At 49.3% G+C, this 21823-nt stretch overlaps 1 protein-coding gene across 1 annotated transcript in view; it reads right to left on the reverse strand.

Moving 5' to 3' along the window:
- Positions 1-1562: 1562 nt before the first annotated feature.
- The window catches only part of LOC146193486 (uncharacterized), a 402043-nt gene continuing 381782 nt past the window's right edge, over positions 1563-21823 (reverse strand). Inside the window, exons 3-5 of the mRNA XM_084600565.1 lie at positions 1948-2095; positions 1805-1879; positions 1563-1678 (exon numbers count right to left, since the gene is read on the reverse strand). Coding sequence (XP_084456691.1) covers positions 1563-1678; positions 1805-1879; positions 1948-2095 — 339 coding nt within the window. The remainder of the gene's footprint in view (positions 1679-1804; positions 1880-1947; positions 2096-21823) is intronic.

Raw genomic sequence — 21823 nt, forward strand, 5'->3', positions numbered from 1 at the left:
TCATAGGTTTCTAAGTGCGGACATCGATGCACCTCGTCGGGAGACATCGCAGCTACATGTGGCGGCAGGCCAGCGATAAGCTATGTCGGCGCAATTTAAGCCGGGTGTCTCTTTTCGGAGTATGTGGTGAATGTGTAGCCCGCAGCGTCCCCAAAATTACGAGTAAGGTTTGTTGCCTGTACGAGGGACGTCGAAAGCCAATTGAACCGGCTTGTTAGTTATTCACCACATGCCAGCCCTTCGTTGTTTACCGAGTAACGGAATGTGCACACCCACACATGGGGATTGGCTCTTCCTTTGTCATTATCGTCTCTTCCTTACATTTATTCCTCTCTAGGTATCGCATTATGTGCGTGAAAAAATGGCTAAAAAACAAATATCCGCAGTATGACTGGAAAAATAATTTTTGTCAATCAATGCCACAAATTTCAAAATCTGGAAAAACTTTTCGTCATTCAATGAATCCTTGATTGATTGACTTGTATACAATGCTTCTAATTACACAAATTAAATCTTCATAAAAGTTGCTGCTTTTAAAACCTTGAGCATAGTAGGAAGCACGAAGCACTAGCACAAAGAACCCTAGAGCGCTTACGCTTTAAATAATTTGTTCAGAATAATGTCACATAATCATTTATTTTCCTTAAGGGCCCGTAGGCGGCCATTACATAAGGGGGAGCAACAATAAACGAAATCACAAACAAAAGGAACCTTCGGAATAAAGCAGTGTAGAAGGCAAACATAATTTTTAAAAGAGCATTATAAAACGAAAGAGTGAACAATTTTAGATGCATTGCGGCCATCGCGCTATATGAAGAAGAGGAAAACGGGAACACTGTTTTGCATACAAATGTTGCAATATATAAAAAAAATACAACACGTGCAGAGGTGGTACTTAGAATTGCGACTAAGCAAGAAGATAAAGATAAAAGCAGGGTTTTGATTTTAATTTGATCACGCTCATTTACAATTGCCTCAGGTAGTCCATTCCAGTGTTCAATGGCGGATGGCAAGAAGGATTTATGAAATGCATCGGTGGAAGCCTAGACTGTGAAAAAGCCGACGCGATGTTCTATTGGGAGGGAGTAGGAGTGTGCAGCGCAAGTGAGGAAAACTGTAATATAACTTGCGGAAAAAGCAGAGTTTGGCAACTGTACCATGAGAACACAGTGGCGGTAAGTCAAGCGATGATTTTATGCACGTAGCACTGGTCCGATGGTCGTACCATAAAGCAGTAAATCGGGCCGCGCGACCCTGTACAGATTCTAATGCGTCAATTAGGTATAACTGCTGTGGGTAATGAATGAGTGAGCCATATTCAGGTTTAGTGCAAATGATAGTTCCGCAAGCAAGTTTGCGTATAAATAGAGGGGACACGGTTAGCAACCTTCTCAGTCGGCTGAGCGATTTCGAACTTTCAGCTACTATGTTTAAGATGTGCTCGGACCATGAATGCTTGCGAGTGATTGTTACTCTTAAGTACCGGTAGGAATTAACTTGTGTTAGAGGGATTGATCTCAAAGATTACTGATAATTCAAGCTATTGCGATTACTTGGTACTGTCATGAAATTGCATTTGGTACTTTTAGAGTCATCAGCCACCGGTTTTCGTTCAGGTAATTTCGGAGGAGGTCTTGGTCGTTGTTTGATGATATGCGTCGATGCAAGATACAGTCGCCTGCGAAAAGGCGAATTGATAATGAGATGGTGCAAGGAAGGTCTTTAATGAATACCAAAAAAAAGACGAGAATCGAGCACAGAAACTCGAGAATCGTGCACAAGTGGCCTTTGCCATGCAACTAACCTTGAATAACAATAACGGATGGCTGATCATGTTCCTCGCGGTTGCGTGCCCCAACTGGTCGTAAAAGGGTGGCGCCTGAAATAGCCGTAGCGAGTGGCCCCCGCTAGAGGTAGCTCCAGGTTGCCAGACGAAGGAGTTCATACTGGCTAAGGATGGCGGAAGGCAGCCGTCGGTCGCTTTGTTCGCGCTGGTTGAAGGAGGCGCTTGTTCCGGTACGTGAGGCTGGTGCAGCAATGGCTCTTTTGGACGGGCGTCGCGTGAGGTTGCGGTCATTGTCCACAGCAGGGCTACCTGGAATAACATTGACAGATGTCTGACCTTGTTCCTCGCGGTAGCCTGCCCCATGGAGGGGACACTGTTAGCAGTCTGCTCAGTCGGTTGAGCGATTTCGAACTTTAAGCTACTATATACCACATATACTATATACTACAATACGAAAAAGAAGGAAAATGGTGATAATATAGCCAGATGCCTCTCATTGTGGTAACCATGGTGGCTACTCGACAGATGGCGTGAGCGCGAACAGAAGATGCGCTGAATAATTAAGGAACAGAGCTTTAGTCCCTTGGTTGCATCTACTTCAAGCCTCTCTCTTTAATGACCAAGTCGGTGTGAGGATATTAAGTTAAGCCACAAATTTACCGCCTTGAGGTAAATCCTTTCCTGCCATGTTTCTCCTTTTTTGTTTAGACGTAGGCGACCTGCATGCATTATAATAACATGTTACGCTTGCATCACTGAACTTGCGCTTACGTCATTGAGGTTTCCGAGTGATAGTGCCGTCTATTTTATTTCGATTATATTGAGAAGCTGTTAGCTTGATGGTTATGGAAACATGGCATTTAATGAACTCTGTGAGAGGCGGAATGGAATTCCTTAGAGATGTACTCAGCGGCATTAAAAATTTTTCAAATCATGCCATGGCTGTAAAACAGTACCCTAAAGCAACAGTCTCACATCCATTCCACTTTATTGGTAAAAATACACAAAGGTAGTCAATGCGTCTTCCATGAAGTAGACACTAATATCCTAGAATTGGTATTGTACTAGGTTATCGATGAGGCCCAGGCCAACTGCCGTTCTCCAGATGTCGATGTGTGCTGCATTGAACTTTTGCATCCTCTATATGGTACGACAATCGGTCATTCTTCTTTACTTGTCCCTAATAATTCTCTCCATGTTCACGGGACGATCACAAAAGGAATTCCTTCGTACGGAACCTGAGGTCAAAAAACTAAACTATAAAAGATATGTGAAACTGTTCACTCTTTAATACACAGTGTTCAAAAGAATACTCGTGCTGGCTGCTCTCGACAGTCTTCGTGTCGCTTGGAATTCCGCTAACAGATTCATTCAGAAGGAGTCACGAACCTTCATTAGAAGGAGGAGGAATCAACATTTATTAAGCCCGAAATAATTCGGTGGTGCATGCTTGCACCAGACGGGGTGGTTCCCTAGTTGCGGGACCCATATGTTTCCAGCAGCTCCTGGCCCCTGTCTGTCAGTGCGAGCTGGATCGATAGGGCGGGGCTGGACAACAAGGTCTCCCATCGCTCAAGGGGTTGGGGATTGGGGGTGTTGGCGGGAAGGGGATGAGGGGGGGTTTTGAGTTGTTTGCATTCTGCCAAAACGTGCGGCAGGGTGCCCTTTTCTTTTTTACAAAAAGGACAGAGCATGTCGTGTTCCGCAGGGTACATGCGGCTCATCAATACGGGATGCGCAAGCGATCCCGCCTGCGCTCGGCGCAGGATCGTCTGTTGTTGCCTGGTGAGCTTGGGGTGCGGTTCTGGCAGTCTGCACCTTTCCTCTCGGTACATACTTGTAATTTCCCGAAAGCTGGTAACCGGATGCGGTAGCTCTTCCGGCTCGTTCTCGCCCCGGATTGACATTTCTCGGGCATGGTAGTCTGCGATGATGTTGCCTGCTACCTGCGAGTGAGCCGGAACCCACACGAGCTCTATAGCTCTTCCCGGAGGCTTGCACTTGGATAGAATGGCTCGGGCCGCGGAGGATATTACCCCTCTGCGGAAGCTTCTGTTGGCTGTCTTTCAGTCAGTGACCACGGTGTCCACGCTCGGCTGTGCGAGTGCGAGGGCCAGGGCCGCTTCTTCTGCAACTGCGGCGTCTGTTGTCTTTATGGACGCGCTGACGATCAGCCTGTTTTTGGACGTAACCACCACTGCTGCACGGTCACTGTGTTTTCGGAGCGAGGCGTCCGCGTAGAGGACCCTGGGGTTCTCTTCCAGCTTCCGGGCTATGGCTTTGGCCTGCGCGGTGCGCCTCTCGTCGTCCTTGCCCGGCGTCATGTTCCGGGGAAGGGGTTTGGTCTGAATGGCCGTCTTCCAGTCTTCCGGAAGGGCTTCCTTGAGGGGTACTGGCTCAATCTGCCATCCTATCTTGCGTAAGACGGCTCGTCCGTGTTTCGTATGACTGAGCCGGATTCTCTGATTAGAGAGGTGGGCTTCAATGAGCTCCTCCACCGTGTTGTGGGCGCCCATGTCCAGCAGTCTTTGTGTGGACGAGTATATGGGAATGCCCAGTGCTTGCTTCGTTGCCTTACGAAGCATCGTGTTTAGGGTGTCCCTATTCGCCTTCGTCAGCTGGAGATAGGGGGCGGAGTAGGTAACCCGTGACACGACGAATGCGCGTATCAGGCGCATGACATCGTCCTCTTTGAGGCCTCGGTTTCTATTAGATACCCTTCTGATCATACTGAGTATCTGTTCGGCTGTAGTTTTGATCTTTGTGACGGCGGCGTGTGCCTTCCCGTCGGCCTGAAGTAGGAGGCCGAGGATCCTTATCTGCTGTGTTGGCTTGATAGCCGTTCCGTCGATGGTGACGATCACGTTCGGCGGCAGCTCTTTCTTGGATTTTCCCGGTTGGATAATAAGCAACTCTGATTTCTGGGGAGCGCAGCTCAGTCCGCATGACTTTGCGTACTCGTGCACGGTTGTTGCCGCCTTCTGCAAGGCTTCCTCCATCCAGGCATCAGAACCGGCTCGAGCTGTCCACACCGTAATATCGTCGGCGTAGAACGCATGGTCCACGCCTTCGATTTGCTTGAGTAGACCGGGCAGGGGCAGGAGGGCCAGATTGAAGAGCAGGGGCGACAAGACCGATCCCTGTGGGGTGCCCCTATCACCCAGCTCGACAGGGTCTGACTTCTCCTCCCCTATTCTGATGGTCGCTGTTCGGTTTGACAGAAATTCTTTGATGTAGTCGAATGTCTTTCGGCCACACCTGGTCATATTCAGATTCCGCAACACGCTCGCGTGGGACACGTTATCAAACGCTCCCTTCAGGTCGAGGGCGAGTATCCCGCGCGGCGTGTGCCTCATTGCCGGCTTGACGACCAGTTCGTGAAGTTGGATCATCACGTCTTGGGTGCTGAGATGTTGCCTGAAGCCGTACATCGTCTCCGGCATCTGATCTGTTTCTTCGAGGTGCTTCTGCAGCCGGCGAAGGACCATACGCTCCATCACCTTCCCCGCGCAGGACGTGAGGGAGATGGGCCGCATGTTGTCTATTGTGAGGGCCTTGCCGGGCTTTGGAATGAAGCAGACCTCGGCGTCCTTCCATTCCTTCGGCAACCGCGAGCTCTCCCAGGCTTCGTTGATGTGCCCTAGGAGGCCGCGGGCCGCTTTACTGCTCATGTTACTGAGTAGTTTGTATGTTATGGCATCCCTGCCGGGTGCACTTTTCTTGTTACTTTGATCTATCGCTGTCCACAATTCCGTCATGGAAAACGGCCGGTCCAGGTCTTCGTTGTCGGGTCATTCGTACCTCTCTGGCTCCGGGTACTGTCCCTTCTCTGTCTTTAGGTACTTCGCCTTCAGGTCTTCCAGGAGCCTGCGGCCGTCTCCCTTGTACATGTTCAATACTTTGGTAAGGTTGCGATTGGTCGCAGTTTTGCTACTCAGCGGGTCGATCAGATGCCTCAAGAAGCACCACGTCTTCCACGTCGAGAGCTTGCCCTGCAGGCCGTCGCAGGTCTTCAGCCAATTCTCCCTGCATAGTTTGGCCGCGTGCTCGGCGATCTGCTTGTTCAAGGCTGCTATGCGCTTGGCCAGTTTTCTGTTGTGCCGCTGACGTTTCCATCGCCGCGTTAACGAGTGCCGGGCCGCCCATATGTGGGTCAGTCTGGCGTCCACGTACGGTGTCTGCGAAGTCGTTGCGATTTCTTGGGTAAATTTTTGGAGGGTCTTCTTCTGGTCCCTCGACCATTCGGTGTAGGTCTGTTGTGTTTCAGCTCGTCCCGATTCTTCCTCAGACGCTTCTTCTTGTTCCTGGGTGAACTTTATCATCTTGTCCCAATCCGTGATCCGCGCTGTCCCCAACACAGCCCGATATCGGGAACCTCGGATCGTGATGCCGATCACGCTGTGGTCAGAACCCAGGTCCACTTCTTCGCTTCTCCAAGAGACGTCTAGCGTTCCCGATAACCACGAAAGGTCTGGCGTAGTGTCCCTCGCGGCACTGTTGCCTCTTCTGGTAGTTACGTCAGGCTCGTTCAGGAGGGCAATCTCGTGATCCTCCATTGCTTTGGCCAATGCTTTTCCTCTTTTTGACTGGAACCTATAGCCCCATGTTGTGTGAGGGGCGTTAAAGTCGCCTAGGATCAGGAGCGGCCTGGTCCCCGCCAACCCTTTCGCCTGACTCACGATGCGGTCAAATTCGTACTGCCGTTGTGACGGCCGACAGTACGCGCTCATTACAAATAAATTGCCCGCGCTGCCAATTTCTCTTGCATGAATTTCGACCAGCGTGTGCTCGCACCCGCCCTGCGCCGTAACATGTTGAGTTGCCGCCACGTTGCTGCGAACGAGCACCGCCGTTCCGTTCTCCGTGGGGTCCGTGTAAGCGACGTACCCCGGAAGTCTTGGTTTGCCGTTCGTTTCCTGTAGAGCAATTACATCAGGCTTGTTGTCTTGCCCGTCAATGTATAACATTAGTTCCGCTTCTTTGTTGCGAATCCCACGGCAGTTCCATTGGTAAATCACGGTGGTTTCCCCCCCGGTCTTCTTGTGCTTCTTACTTGGCTTCTGCATCATCCTTTCCGGCTGTCTCGAGTCGATTGCGCCTTTTCGCGATCGCGTTTTTTATTTTTTCGGCCCGCTCCTTTTTCAGAGACGCGAAGTGGTTCCTCACCGATGTTGAGGCTACTTTTAGCGCTTGACGTTTGTGCTTCGCCGATGGCGTCTGAGGCTGACTCTCGACAGCTTTAAGTCGGTCGTCTATTTTGCTGAGCCTTTCGTTAATTTGGGAAATTGCGGCCAAAATGGCCATAAGCTCTCCTTCTCGCGGGATCTGTGTCGTTACCATGGTCGCGGTCTCTGCGTTCGCAGTTTCCTCTCCGCTCGCGGGGCTCTCTTCGGCGTCCATCGCCTCTAGGTTATTTGCTGCACGTTGCATGGCCTCAGCCTCTCCAGCTGGCCGCCCTTGGCGGGGCGAGGGGGGGGCCCTCCGCGGCACCTTGCGCAAGCCTGCGGCGTTGCTTGTCGCCGTGTTGTCTTGGGGTCCTGAATTTGCCAAGCTGCCGCTACTCGCTAGCGTTTCGATCTTATTCATAAGCGCCTGTATTTGGCCGCTCTGTTCCTGGATCTGAGCGTTTTGGCGCTCTATGATCCTCTTAAGCTCTATCACTTCGCTACTGTCCTTTTGCGGATTCGCTTGTGAGTTAAGGGGTTGGGAGGGGGTGAGGGGTGGGAATTCGGTGTCGCTGGTTAGAGTGACGGGAGACCTGTTGGTCCGGCCCACCTTTTTCTCGGCGATCCCTCGGTGTCCGGTTGACTCTGGCGACTGTTGTTGACAGCCACTGTTGTTGCTGTTGCGGCCCGGCGTGTGTGACCGGCCCCGTTGTTTGGAGGCGCTGCGGTGGGGTCCGCCTGCAGGACCTCTCTTGTCTTGGTTCCTTCTCCCGATGTCTTCTTCCTCTGCTCGGCGCCGTTCCCAGCGCCGCCGGCGGACGACGTAGGGTGTCTTGAAGCGGGCTTTGCAGGCCTTGTCCGCTGTCAGGTGTTTGCCTCCGCACAGGCCACAGTTCGGGACACATTCGTGATCTTCGGCGGGGTTGGAGATTCCGCACCCTCGGCAGATCGTGTTCGAAGGATCCGGGCACACGTCCATTCTGTGGCCCACTCTTCCGCACGCATAGCATACGTCGATTTGTTTTCTATGTAACGTGCACTCCATGAGCAGGTTGCCGTATCTCACGTATTTGGGTACTTTATGCCCTTCGAAAGCAATGACGACTGATCGGGTCTCACCGATCCGGTTTGCCTGTAGCGCCGTTGGGTTATGCTTGTGCACAACATTGTCCTGAATATCCTGGGCCGTATCCTCGAGCGGGATGCCCCTTATGACGCCCTTCACCGTGCCGTGGGGGGCCGTTTCGTAGGTACTTACTTCGTGTGCCGTGCCGCGTATGTCAAGCCTTCCGACTGCAGTGTATAGGTCGGCGTTCTCTCTCTTGGAGGTGCTCACCACAACGATATTCTGCTGGAGGTTGGGGCACACGACATCTTCACTTGCTTCATTGCCGGGGATCTGTGCCGCCGCCACAATTGCACGACTTAGTTCAACGCGGGTTACGTCGCTCACGTGGAGCCCGCCTCGTGGTCGTAATACGATCTTTATGTCGCCGCGCGGCAAGTCTGGCATGCGCGCGCCCTTCAACAATTTGCCCTTGTTTATACGTTTCGCCATTGAGTGACGTGTATCGCTGCCAGTGGCAGCCATGGCCTTGGCGCCATCTTGGTTCGTTTGAAGTACGGCATTTAGGCCTAACTTGCCCATGCCTTTGTGCCTGACCCTCTCGCCGGCAGTTTTCCAGCCTTGCGATCTTGTGCACTGGTCCGGCGGAATTTCGACGCCGTCCACCTCTACTCGCATAGCTGTAGTTATCTTAGGTCAATGCTCACTTGCGTAATACCGATGATTCGATGTTCCGCTGGCGGCCTCACCGAGGCTCGGGCTGGGCCTGCCGCTCCTCCGGCCAAGGCCGGAGTCGACGTTAGGCCCAGCTGCGGGCGCTCCTCTCGGCACACAAAAGTCCTTTAAATTTGGCAAAAGCGGTCCCCTACCTCGGAATTCGAGTTCCCGGTGGTCCACACAACTTCATGCATCCGGTCGACGCACTTTCATTAAGGTGCGACTCAAAAAATCTGTCAGTTCAATGAAAAAAGACACGGAGCCCAGGTGAAACGCGTCCGCTCGCTCCGCAGGAACGCCAGATCCTTCTTCATTAGAAAGATACATGAATCTCATCACCATCGCATTGACCGGATGCATTTTGTTCTTTAAGCTGGTGCTTAAAGATACGAATGCTTCCATAACACCGAATCACTAGCTGGCGGTGGTTATTTTTGTATGTTTCTAAAACCAAAACCGATAGTTGGTTGCATCTAACTACCGGCAATACCTAGCAAACGTTTCGCAGCCTTGAGATCAACGCACACAGCAGTCTATTATCACAGTCGAACATATCTTGCATACAAGAGCTTACCATTCCGATATCAGCTGTTTCAGTGCTCATGCAGATATTAAGGAAAGAGTTAACTTTAGAGGTTTTAATTACACATTTTGAGGCTGTTCATTTTTGGAACAGTGACTGGATAGTTGATTTTTTCATGATCGAGACTGCAATGTAGTAGTACCATAGAAGAAAAGCGAAGAATGAAAATACAAGCTCTGACTAACATTGTATTTGTGCAGCCTTGAACCAGAATATATAGGCACTAGGTCCAAACAAACAAAACAAAAAACCCACCCTTACCGCATCTGTGGCACGATTATCTCAATTTTCTTTCCTGTTTCTTGAATCGTTCATCTTATCAGTAGTGCTCACTATGGCGCATTTTCACTATAGCGCATAATTGGTTACTGAGCATTTCGAAATAACCAGAACCTCCAATGCCAGTATTGTGGCGGTGTCCTGGCACTTGCTAAGAATAGCTATTTTTTCAATGGCATGCATGAATTCTTCGGAGTGGCTATATACAAAAGAAGACAGATTCAACTGGTTTTCGGCCCAATACATTTCTTTTACGTTCTTGCAATGTTGCCTTCAGGCACCTCTATTGGGCATAAATAATAAAAGCTTGACTGCCCGTTATGTTTTAGTGTTTCGGTGAACGGAGATTGCAGAAGCATCTAGCATAGTTTCTGCGAATTTTTCTAAATATCCTCGGTGCTGAAATCCGTTTTAAATTCAAAGCTTCTGATCAAAAAATTTACAACCGAAAAAGGTAAGCATAGAGGCAGTTTCACTGCCATATTTGGGGATATGAGACTTAAATTATTCTATCCCACATGACAACCTCTTCCCCGATGTGTCAAGTTGTATGGAGCTCTAAAGTGCCGTGTGATTTCTAAATGCATCAGGTGGGGCGATTAGCACCTTTTTGGAGCTGCTTGTAATTTTTACTAAACTCCAACTTTCCACAGATCGGTGTCCATATTGCTTCTCTTCGAAGCGGGATTTATTTGTTCTTGTGTCGCGACCTTTCTGAACAATATATGGCTTCATGTCTGAGGGCGCAAGCTACGGGACCGATGCGATAAGATTGAAATAGAAAATGCTTTAGGTTCGTGAACCTTTTTATCGTGGTTCTAAACGATGACAATAGCCGTGTAAACGCACGAGTGTCCGAAGCTTTAGCATGGTTTCCGACTGTCTTCAGTCGTTGACGGTGACACAGCAGCACCCTGCCGTTGGGCACATCGTGTTGTTAGATTTCGGAATCCTCTTCGACTGTGAACTAGCTGAGCCTGTGAGACTATTGGAAAGAAGCCAGTCCTCGCATATTCTGTTGCGCACCCAAAACTAGTAAAGAGAGCCATTGTGTTGTCGTGTTTCGTGAATGCTCTTGAAAAGTAAGTCATTTCGGCAGTGTAAAGAAGCCTTTCACAGTCAAATCATCGTCTGGAACAAGCCGAAAATACAATGCTCCTCCTAAGGCCTATTTCTGGGGGCATGCTTAAAAAGACAGAATACTGGCCAAATTATGTAATGAGAAAATGGAGGTGATGAAATGACCTTACTTATACAGTAAAGATTGAACACTATCAAAGAAAAGAGGTTTTACAATTATAATTTGCAATTGCAAATCGCATAAAAAAACTGTGGCGCTATATAGCGGAGAAACATTATTACTTTCACTGTAGTACCCCACGTGACTACGTTTTATCAAAATATGGGTGATTTTCGGAAGTGCACAGTATTCTTTTTTCTTCTAGGTTTGCTTATCATACTTTATTATATTTTGCGCTCTCTCCACTGAGTCCTTAAATAGAACCCATCCCTCCTTTCTTTCATTCATTCATCATTATCATCAGCCTGATTACACCTACTGCAGGGCGAAGGCCTCTCCCATATTTCTCCACGTAACCCGGTTCTGTGGTAGCTGCATCCACTTGATCCCTGTAAACTTCTTAATCTCATCCGCCCATCTAACTTTCTGCCGCACCCTGCTACGCTTTCCTTCCCTTCGAATCCAGTTTGTTACCCTCAGCGACCATCCGCTATCCTCTCTTCGCACTACATGTCCTGCCCATGTCCATTTCTTCTTAATTTCCACCAGAATGTCGGTAACTTGAGTTTACCTACTCTGCACGCGTTCTACCTCTTAATGTTACCCCTACCATTTTTCGTTCCATAGCCCTCTGGGTTGTCCTCAACTTAAGTAGAACTCGTTCGGTTAGCCTCCACGTTTCAGCCCCATAAGCAAGTACAGGCAAAATGCAACCGTTGTATACTTTCCTCTTAAGCGATACCGGTAAGCTGCTAGCCATAATCTGAGAGTATTGCCAAATGCGCTCCAACGAAACCTTATTCTTGTTATTTCCTTTTCATGGCCCGGATCTTCGGTTACTACCTGCCCTAAGTAGACCTATTCGCCTACAACTTCCAGTATTTCGCTACCTAATGTGAACTGCTTTTCCTTCCCGATGCTGTTGAACATTACCTTAGTCTTCTGCATATTGATTTTCAAGCCTACCTTTCTACTTTTCCTGTCTTGGTCATCAATAATTATTTGCAGTTCCTCCCCCGATTTGCGTAGCAAGGCAATATCATCAGCAAATCGCAGATTACTGAGGTATTCTCCATCTACCTTTATCCATAACTGCTCCCATTCCAAGTCTCTGAATACTTCCTCTAAACAAGCTGTGAATAGTACTGGGGAGATTGTGTCTCCTTGCCTAACACCTTTCTGTATGGGAATTTTGTTACTTTCTTTATGCACAACTATGGTTGCTGTGAAGCCACCACACTTATCTTCCAGCACTTTCGTGGACGGCTCGTCTACTACCTGATTTCACAATGCCTGCATCACCGCCGAGATTTCAACTGAGTCAAATGCTTTTTCGTAACCAATGAATGCTATGTATATGGACTGGTTATATTCCGAGCATTTTTCTATCACCTGATTGAAGGTATGGATATAATCGATAGGAGAGTATCGTTTCCGAAACCCTTCTTGATCCTTTGCTTGATTACAGTGTAAGGTTCCCCTGATTCTATTAGTGATTACCTTAGTAAATACCTTATACGTAACAGACAGTAAACTGATTGTTTTGTAATTTTTAAGGTTGAGGAAAATGTTTGCATTGTTCCATGGTTCCGGTACCGTCGATGACACCAGGCACTGCGTATACAGGGTGGCAGTTTTTCTAGCATGATATCCCCACCGTCCTTCAGCAAATCTGTAGTTATTTGATCCTCTCCAGCTGATTTCCCCCTTCTCATAGCTTCTAGTTCTTTCTTGACCTCGTCCTTCGTCACTGGTGGAACATCTGACTGTTTTTCTCTACCGCCAATCTCATTACGGTCCTGACTACTTTGGCTACTGTAGAGATCTGTATAGAACTCCTCGGCTACTTTGACTGTCTTGTCAGTATGAGTGATGACGTTGCCCGCCTTGTCCCTTATCGCATACATCTGTTTTTTGCCTATGCCCAATTTCTTCTTTACCGCTTTAAGGCTTCTATCGTGCTTTACGGCATGCTCAATTTTCTCCATGTTACACTTCCTTATATCGGCCACCTTGCGTTTATTGATTAGCTTTGATATCTCAGCCAATTCGATCTGGTCTGTTCGATTGGAAGCTTTCATATTTTGGCGTTTCTTAATCACATCTTTCGTCTCCTTATACAGCTTACCGGTATCCTCTCTGACTATCCTACCACCTACTTCTACCGCGCACTCAGTAATGATATCTCTGAAATTTTTGTTCCTTGCTTCTAGGGTAATGTTGCCATCCTCGGTGAGAGCTGAATACCTATTCTGTAGCGAGATCCTGAACTTTTCTGCCCTCCCCCTCACCGCTAATTCGTGGATAGGTTTCTTTTTTACTAATGTGTTGCATTCCTTCGTCAGATTTAGGCTAATTCGAAACCTCACCATCCTGTGGTCACTGCATCGCACTTTCCCGATTACCTCTACATCTTGCATAATGGCGGGGGTTGAACACATTATGAAGTCGATTTCATTTTTAGTCTCCCCGTTAGTACTTTTCCATGTCCATTTCCGGTTCTTCCGTTTGCTGGAGGATGGTTGGTTTGTGGGGTTTAACGTCCCAAAGCGACTCAGGCGATGAGAGACGCCTTAGTGGAGGACTCCGGAAATTTCGACCACCTGGCGTTCTTTAACGTGCGCTGACATCGCACAGCACACGGACGCCTTGCTTTTCGCCTCCATCGAAAAGCGTCCGGCGAGGCCGGGATTCGATCCCGCATTCTTGGGAACAGTAGTCAAGCGCCGTAACCACTGCGCCACCCCGGCGTTTGTTTGCTGGAGGAGGTATTCATGATTCATAAGTTATTGTGCTCTGCAAACTGAACTAGTAACTCCCCCCTGCTATTCCTAGAACCAATGCCACAGTCACCTACCGCCTTTTCTACTGCCTGCTTTTTCCCTACCTTGGCATTGAAGTCGCTCATTAGTACAGTATACTGCGTCTTTACTTTTCGCATTGCCGATTCTACATCTTCGTAGAAGCTTTCAACTGCCTGGCGATCATAACTACATGTAGGTGCATAGGCCTGTACAACCTTCAGTTTATACCCCTTATTAAGCCTAATTACGTTGCCTGCAACCCTCTCATTAATACTATAGAATTCATCTATATTACCCGCTATACACTTATTGACAAGGAAACCTACTCCTAGTTGTCGACTCTCTAGTAAACCTCGATAACACAGTACACGCCCATCCTTCAGTACAGTATATGCCTCATTCGGCCTCCTAACCCCACTAAGCCCTATGATATCAAATTTCATGCCCTCTAGTTCCTCTAACAGCACTGCGAAACTAGATTCATTAGCTAGAGGTCTAGCATTAAACGTTGCCACTGTCAGTTTCCAATGGCGGCCTGTCCAGCGAAGCAAGGTATTCTTAGCACCCTCTGCTGCGTCACAGGTCAGACCCTTAGTCACCGCAGCCGCTGGTGACTGAGGGCCGGGGTTTTGTGGAGCTTAACATGAGAGGTTGCGGCCAATTACTGCAACTCCTGTTCTGGTGAGGGAGTGCGTTGCCGGAGGTGTTCACCGGCATCTGGTCGCACTCCAAAACCTGTGTATGCAATTCCATCGACACGCGGATTGTTTTTTTCATCCGGTGGAGAATTGCGCGGCACCGGGATGTGAACTCCGGTCCTCTTGCATGCGAGGCGGATGTTCTACCGCTACGCCACCGCTGCGCTCATACATTCATTCATTCCTAAACCTTTATTCGTGAGGGTGACCTGAGGCCTGGAGGGGAAGGGAGATGTCTTGGCTTTGGTATTGGGGGCTGTCTAGTCTTCTTAAGTCTGAATGTGGTGAGCAAATGTGTAGAGGGCTTGGAGGTTAGCCGTGCCAGGACAGGTCCAGACCAATTGCTGCCTGTGAACAGAATCAGCAGGGCAGTTGGGGTAGCTGACCTTCTGAGTGAGTGCCCTGTGAGTTAAAACTTGGGCAGGACTGGAGAGGCCGGAAGAGATCAGAGGAGTAATATCGGGAAAAGGTCCCGCAACAAACCCCTCCACTCATAATTAAACCGCGGGATGACAGAGTCCAGTATGATAAAGGAAACGGGAGAACAGTAAGTGTGGTCCGAGTTAGACGGGACCACATCAAGGCTATGCCGGCGGACTTCCTCTAGCTGCGCGCAAGCGGCCTCATGAGCCGTCCTGTTCTCAGTTCCTTGTGTGTGATGTCCAGGTGTCCAATGACTCCGTACCGAGACTTCTGAGGTCTCTCGCAGGTAGCGGCATCAGTGTTCGATGCGCTGTTGCACTGAGGTCTTGTAAGAACGGGCTTGCAGAGTTATTATAGCCTCTTGACTGGCGGTATAGATGTGGATGAAACGATCTGTTCCTTTGGTGGAGTGTCGAAGGGCCTTTTTGATGGCCGTAACTCGAGTTCAGTTGCCGACCAGTAGCTGCTACCACTGGGGCTAGTAGCGTGCAGCTGTGAACCCTCCTTGTAGTAGGTAGAGTTGCAAACGTGATGCCGGTGACGTCATCATGATATAGGGCGGCGTCAGAATTAATGCGGAGACCGATGTGCTGGTATTGTGTATCAGTTATGTGGCGTTGTCAGTGATCTCTTCCTGGCCCTTTGGTATCGGTTGGAAGGGGTGGCGGATCCGTTACCAAAGTTTCCGTCCATGGTGCTGCAAGGTGGTTCAATATGTGCATTCTTCCCGGTTTTGTCACTAGATGGAGGCGCAGTATTTGGAGTTTTGTGAATGTAGCGATGTAGCGATGATGGTGCCTGCTAAAACTTTCGTCGACGAGGAGTACGTTAATGTTCCGTAAAGCCCTGAGTATGAAACTAAAAAGGACGTTACTCTAAGCAACAAAGGTCTAATTACTGCTTAGCGGAGTGAAATTTCTTTGTTTTCGGTGCATCCTGTTGACCACCAATCGTCATTGCTGGCTCATGCTATCAAGCATCGGACAACACAAAAATGGTTGCATGCCCTGAAAAGAACTGGATGTGTTTGGCGCATGATAGCCTTAGATGCTTATGCGCCATAAAACACAACACACAACACACAACAACAAAAGAACTGGGTAAAAATTTTACAGCATTACTACAACAACCGCTACGGATTCGAATATTTTGGACACAAATCTTTCCATTCCGCCGACAAATATTAAAATCTAAATTCTAGTGTTTTGTCTCTTTAAACAATTACGAAACGACCCCCTACAAATGATTATCGCAGAAATGTGACTCTGATACCGTAGTTCCATTCTGTATCACACATTCAGAAAAACAGGAAATGGAACGAGGGTATATATCTTTTTTCCTGGGCCCAAAAGAGCCTTCCGACCACGAAAATGTCGACACCAAACGTGATCCCGACGGCGTGACGAGGCACTATCGGTGTCCCGTAGATTGTGAAAAAGCAGGGGTGTATTCCATTTTCCTGCCGCTTGGAAGAACTTCAATGAAGCAAACAACAGTTTTCTGAATAAGATTTCAAGGATATTGTTACATTAGTCGATGCATGCGCTGATATGCGCATAAGAAGGAAAAAGAAGAATCGGAGTAGTTGTGGGCGAAGACGACGACGTTCGAGCAGTGTCGACTGGTGCCTGCAGGAAAGGACCGTTCTGTGAAAGCCTTGTCTCCCGTCTCCGCTCTCTAAAACCTCTAGCTGAACTACCCCCGTAATATCTTGGTTGACGCGCTTTCGATCCCCTTGCCACAGCTCCTCATATTTCTGCGCTAGAAACCAGATTTATGCAGTGGCCGCCATCTCCCCGAGCTCACCCCACCGACTGCCACAGTAAGCATGGCATCTCAGGTCGCATCACCACCTACGAAAACTCCACCTGGCCCCATGGTCCTAACCAAAATCCGCCATCCGCCCTTTTTTAACGGCGAAGACAACAAGGATGTTGAAGATAGGCTCCATGAATACGAAAGGTGCAGCAAGAACAACCGGTGGGATGCTAGCTTAATGCTTGCCAACATCATCTTGTACCTAGCGGGAACGGCGAAAACCTGGTTTACAAACCACGAACAGGAGATGCCTTTTTGGGACATCTGCAAACAAAACCTTCGGAACGTGTTCGGCAAGCCGATTGGACGAGCTTTAGCAACAAAAAAAGACCTGGCAATGCGTGCTCAATCGTCAACCGAATCATACCTAGCCTACATACAGGACGTCCTCGCCCTGTGTCCAAAGTTGAACACCTCTATTACCGAAGATGATAAAGTGGGCCATATTCTTAAGGGTATCGCTGATGATGCATTCAACATACTTCTCTGCAAAGACTGCTGTACGGTGGACTCAGTCCTACAAGTCTGTCGCCGTTTCGAACTGGCGAAGCAGCGCCGCATCGTCCATCGGTTTGAGCGCCTTCCCAACACGGCGACTACATCCTCATGTGACGATCTGCCCACTATGCAGCCGCCTTCAAGTGAGAACAACTTCAGGAAAATCGAAGCCTTGACGCCTGTTACACTTACATCATCTCCTCCAGAGCCATCAATAGCTATGATACAGGCTGTCGTCCGCCAAGAGTTCGCGAATGTGGGCCTCGTCTCCAATCATACCACGCCACCCCCTGCACCACAGACAATACCAGTGGTTGCTGCTGCTGCCACAAGACCGCCCTACACACCGCGCTACCCTACCCATAATCCTGCGAAGTGGCGCACATCTGACGATAGGCCTATTTGCTTTGTCTGCTGTCGGTCTGGCCATACGTCCCGCTATGGCCGCAGCCACCCGGCTCCCCCCTCTTGCCCCTATTACAGCCCTGTTCGCCATGACTACTATGTACCACGGTGAGTTTCTGTCACACCAGCACAGCTTCGTATCGAGAACATTGAGCAAGCCCTTCGTCCCAGCCGTTCGCCATCACCTCAAGTCCACTGTTCCCGAACACCTACTCCTCGCCGCAGCTTGTTTCCAACGTACCAAGGCCTTTACTTGGGAAACCAGGCAACGCAGCGCCCGGACGTGACGCTGCGTTATCAACCCGGACAGGCAAATGAGTTTCGACCATTTCACCACGCCGCAACCTGATAAGTATCCTCGTGCATAGAGTCCCTGTGCCCGCTCTCATTGACACTGGAGCCCATATTTCAGTCCTTAGTTCTTCGTTCTGCCAGCGCCTCAAAAAAGTTCTTACACCCGCTAACATCACCACAGTTCGTGTCACTGATGGCAACACTGCTACCATCATCGGAATGTGCACTGTTCGAGTTAGCATCGCCGGCCACCATGTCCCTGTGCTCCTCGCCGTCCTTACTACTTGTCCTCAAGAGGTCATTTTAGGTCTAGACTTTCTAACAGCCCATTCCGCTCACATTGACTGTTCCTCCGGATTTCTACGCCTAGCCCTGCCCCATTGTGTCCACAACCCTAGTGCTGACCATTCCCAGCCTCATCCTCGCTCCAGTATATTTTCTCGCCTACCTCCCGAGGCGGCAATATACGTACCCATGTCACCCTTTCCTTCCCTTCCTGACGGCAACTACGTTGTCAACCCCGCATTGACGTCGCTCTATAGCGCAACATCGTCCTAGCTCATAACATTTTACATATCGCGAGTAACCATACTTAGATTCCTGTGCTCAAGTTCAGCAGTATTCTCAAGTTCTCCCGGAAAGCATTTTTCTTGCCGAGCTATCTCCTTTGTCCAGCTTTACTATATCTGCTGTGCTGTCCGAACGTCACGCCGAAGTACGTGTCCAACCTGTCCGGTCACATAGTCCGGAGGACCGCATCTCAGCCATGGTTGCCACTGACCTGCGCCCCGAATATGCCAGTGCCCTTGCCGGCATTTTGCGGTCATACAGTGACATTTTTATTTCGGTCACGAATCCCTGGGCGAAACGCCCGTCATCACACATCGCATCGATACTGGAGATTATTCACCGGCGGCCGTACAGAGTTGCTCTTTCCAAACGCGGGAACATTCAGGAAGAAGTGGAGAAAATGATGGCCAGCAACATTATCGAGCCGTCGAGCAGCCCCTGGGCGTCTCCGGTGGTACTCATTAAAAAGGACCACAGATGGAGGTTTTGCGTAGATTATCGACACCTAAACAAGATAACAAAGAAAGACGTGTACCCTCTTCCAAGGATCGATGACGCCCTCGACTTCCTGCATGGTGCCAAATACTTCTCCATCGATCTCCGTTCAGGATACTGGCAGCTCCCTGTTGACGAAAGAGACCGTGAAAAGACGGCTTTTTTCACCCCGGATGGCCTCTCTCAATTCAAGGTGATGATTTTCGGCTTATGTAATGCTCCTGCGACCTTCGAGCACATGAGGAACTCCTTACTACGCGGATTCAAATGGACCACATGTCTGTGCTACCTCGATGATGTCATCGTATTTTCATCAACCTTTGAGGGCCACCTCCATCGTGTTTCAGATATTCTTGGTGTCTTCCGAAGAGCTGGCCTTCAGTTGAACTCCAAGAAGTGTAGCTTTGGTTGCGGGGAACTCAATATCTTAGGACATTTGGTCTAAGCCAACCTGAATGTGACAACGACGCTTGCGTGCTTTCTATTTCTGACTTTTCCAACATTCGCCGTGAGCAACGCCAGGACCCTCAGCATCGCGAAATTATCAATCGCCTTAGCGCCGATCCCCATGACCCTTCCCTTCGTTTGTTCTCCACGAAGGCACCTTATACCGGCACAATATGCGACCTGATGGCTCCGACCTTCTACTAGTAGTCCCTCAGCACTTACGCACAGCCATCCTTGAACAGCTTCACGACGTTCCCACAGCGGGTCATCTAGGCGTCTCTCGCACAGTGTGCGCCGTCGGTTCTTTTGGTCAGGCCTATACCGCGCAGTCCGCCGCTTCGTATCTGCTTGTGAGCGCTGTCAACGCCGGAAAAAGCCATCAGTTTTACCAGCTGGACTTCTGAAGCCGATCGACATCCCCACAGACCCATTTTCTCAAGTGAGTCTGGATCTTTAAGGGCCTTTTCCACTGTCCGCATCGGGGAACAAATGGATTACGGTGGCCACTGATTACATCACACGCTACGCGGTCACACGAGCAATACCAACCAGTTATGCAACTGATGTCGTCGGTTTCCTCCTCAATGACGTTATAGTTGTCCATGAAGCTCCCCATCAACTGCTCACCGACCGTGGCCGTTGCTTTCTTGCGCGTATAGTCGACGAGATCCTACGGTTGTGCAACGACCGTCATTTTTTCACGACAGCCTACCATCCACAGACGAACGGGCTTAATGAACGCCTTAACCGGAGACTAAGTGACATGCTGTCAATTTACGTTTCTGATGACCACCACGACTGGGATATAACACTGCCGTTTTTTACATTTCAATACAATTCGTCGCGTCACGACACTGTCGGCTACTCCCCCTTCTATCGTCTATACGGCCGTGAACCTCTGCTTCCTTTTGACAGCCTGCTTCCTTCTGTTGGCACTGCCAGCTCATATGCTCGTGACGCCATAGCACGAGCTGATGCTGCCCGAGTTGTTGCTCGCAACCGACTCGCAGCCTCCCAGAGCTCCCAGAAACGTCGCTATGATTTCTGTCATCGCAACACCCAGTATTCTTGCGGCTCTCTCGTGCTGCTTTCCATCCCAGCTCGCCGCGTCGGCCTCTCAGAAAAACGTTTGCCCCGTTATACAGGACCCTACCGTATATTACGATAAGTTACGCCAGTGACATACGAAATTGCGCCCTTGCATCCCGCACGCCATACCTCTACACCACGCACCGAAACAGTCCATGCCGCACGCCTAAAGCCGTACTACACGGAACCTGGTTTGGACGCTAGTGCGCACTGGGAGGCGCTTTTCAGCCGGCGGGGTAGTATTACGGTAGGTGATGCATGCGCTGATATGCGCATAAGAAGGAAAAAGAAAAATCTCAGTTGTTTTGGGCAAATATGGCGACGTTCGAGCAGTGTCGACTGGTGCCTGCAGGAAAGGCCTGTTCTGTGAAAGCCATGTCTCCCGTCTCAGCTCTCTGAAACCTCAAGCTGAACTACCCCCTTAATAATGTAAAAGAATGTAACATAACCAAACTCAGAGGAACTTGCCTTGCATGGTGGACAGTGAGCTACCCCACTGCTCTAGAAAAAAAGCTATTATACGCATGTTACGCAGCATCACCACAAGGGTGATAGTAGAGCCCCCGGCAATTTCAAAATGCGCAAATTTATGTGCTAATAACCCTACTCCGCACCTCGGCGAAAACGAAATGTCACGTTTGAGCTGCCACAATAAGATGAAGAATTTGAGAAACGGTATGCAAACTGGAGATAATTGTGCTATGTTTGAAGTGTTATTTTTTTTTGTGCTTTTTGGACCTATTGTCTGTGTAATCAGGTTCAGAACAATTAACTACAGTTTTCTTTGAACGTTACCTATTGCCTCACGGCATCAATGGGGTAAGAGATGAAAAATAAAATATTTATATGAATGTAGAAAGGTTGGTTGATTTTATGAAGTCCAGGAGTGAGCAATGACGTGCTCCCAGTATCCATGCGATATACCAGGGAGGATTGCTTGCTGAAATGCCAGCTATTATCAAGTACGGGAGTCGTGTCGGTTTCAGAGCTTGGCAGTCCCGCAGCAAGTGGTGCAGTCGGCTTCAGCATTTTCGTCTTTACATATCGGACACCCTGGGCGGGCATATAAATGTCGGAAGTAAGACCACGTCCGAGTGACAGCTGGTGTGAGGGCCACACCGACCCGGATCCTCCTAAGCGCAACCTCCTCTGCATGGGTGAGACCACGGGGGAGGATTACCGCCCATGGAGGAATAAGAGCACATGTGCGTCACCGGAGGTGCGCCTTGAAAAAAGGACGGTAGCGTCGTCCTCATCAAGAAGCCATGGTAATGATGAGTTTTGTTTGCTAAATCTGCGTGGCATTGGGAAAGCAAAAGGCCCCGTGAGACCCACTCAGTACGTACCGACTTCATGATGCGTGCGGCAAGCTGGTGGATGTCTTGATATATTTTTGGGCAGCGGCTGACCCGTCGGAGCAAGCGTACAGCTTGAAGTGCGTCAGTG

This window comes from Amblyomma maculatum, chromosome 4 (assembly GCF_055883805.1).
Source record: "Amblyomma maculatum isolate TAMU_Amacu chromosome 4, ASM5588380v1, whole genome shotgun sequence".
NCBI classification, from domain to species: domain Eukaryota; kingdom Metazoa; phylum Arthropoda; class Arachnida; order Ixodida; family Ixodidae; genus Amblyomma; species Amblyomma maculatum.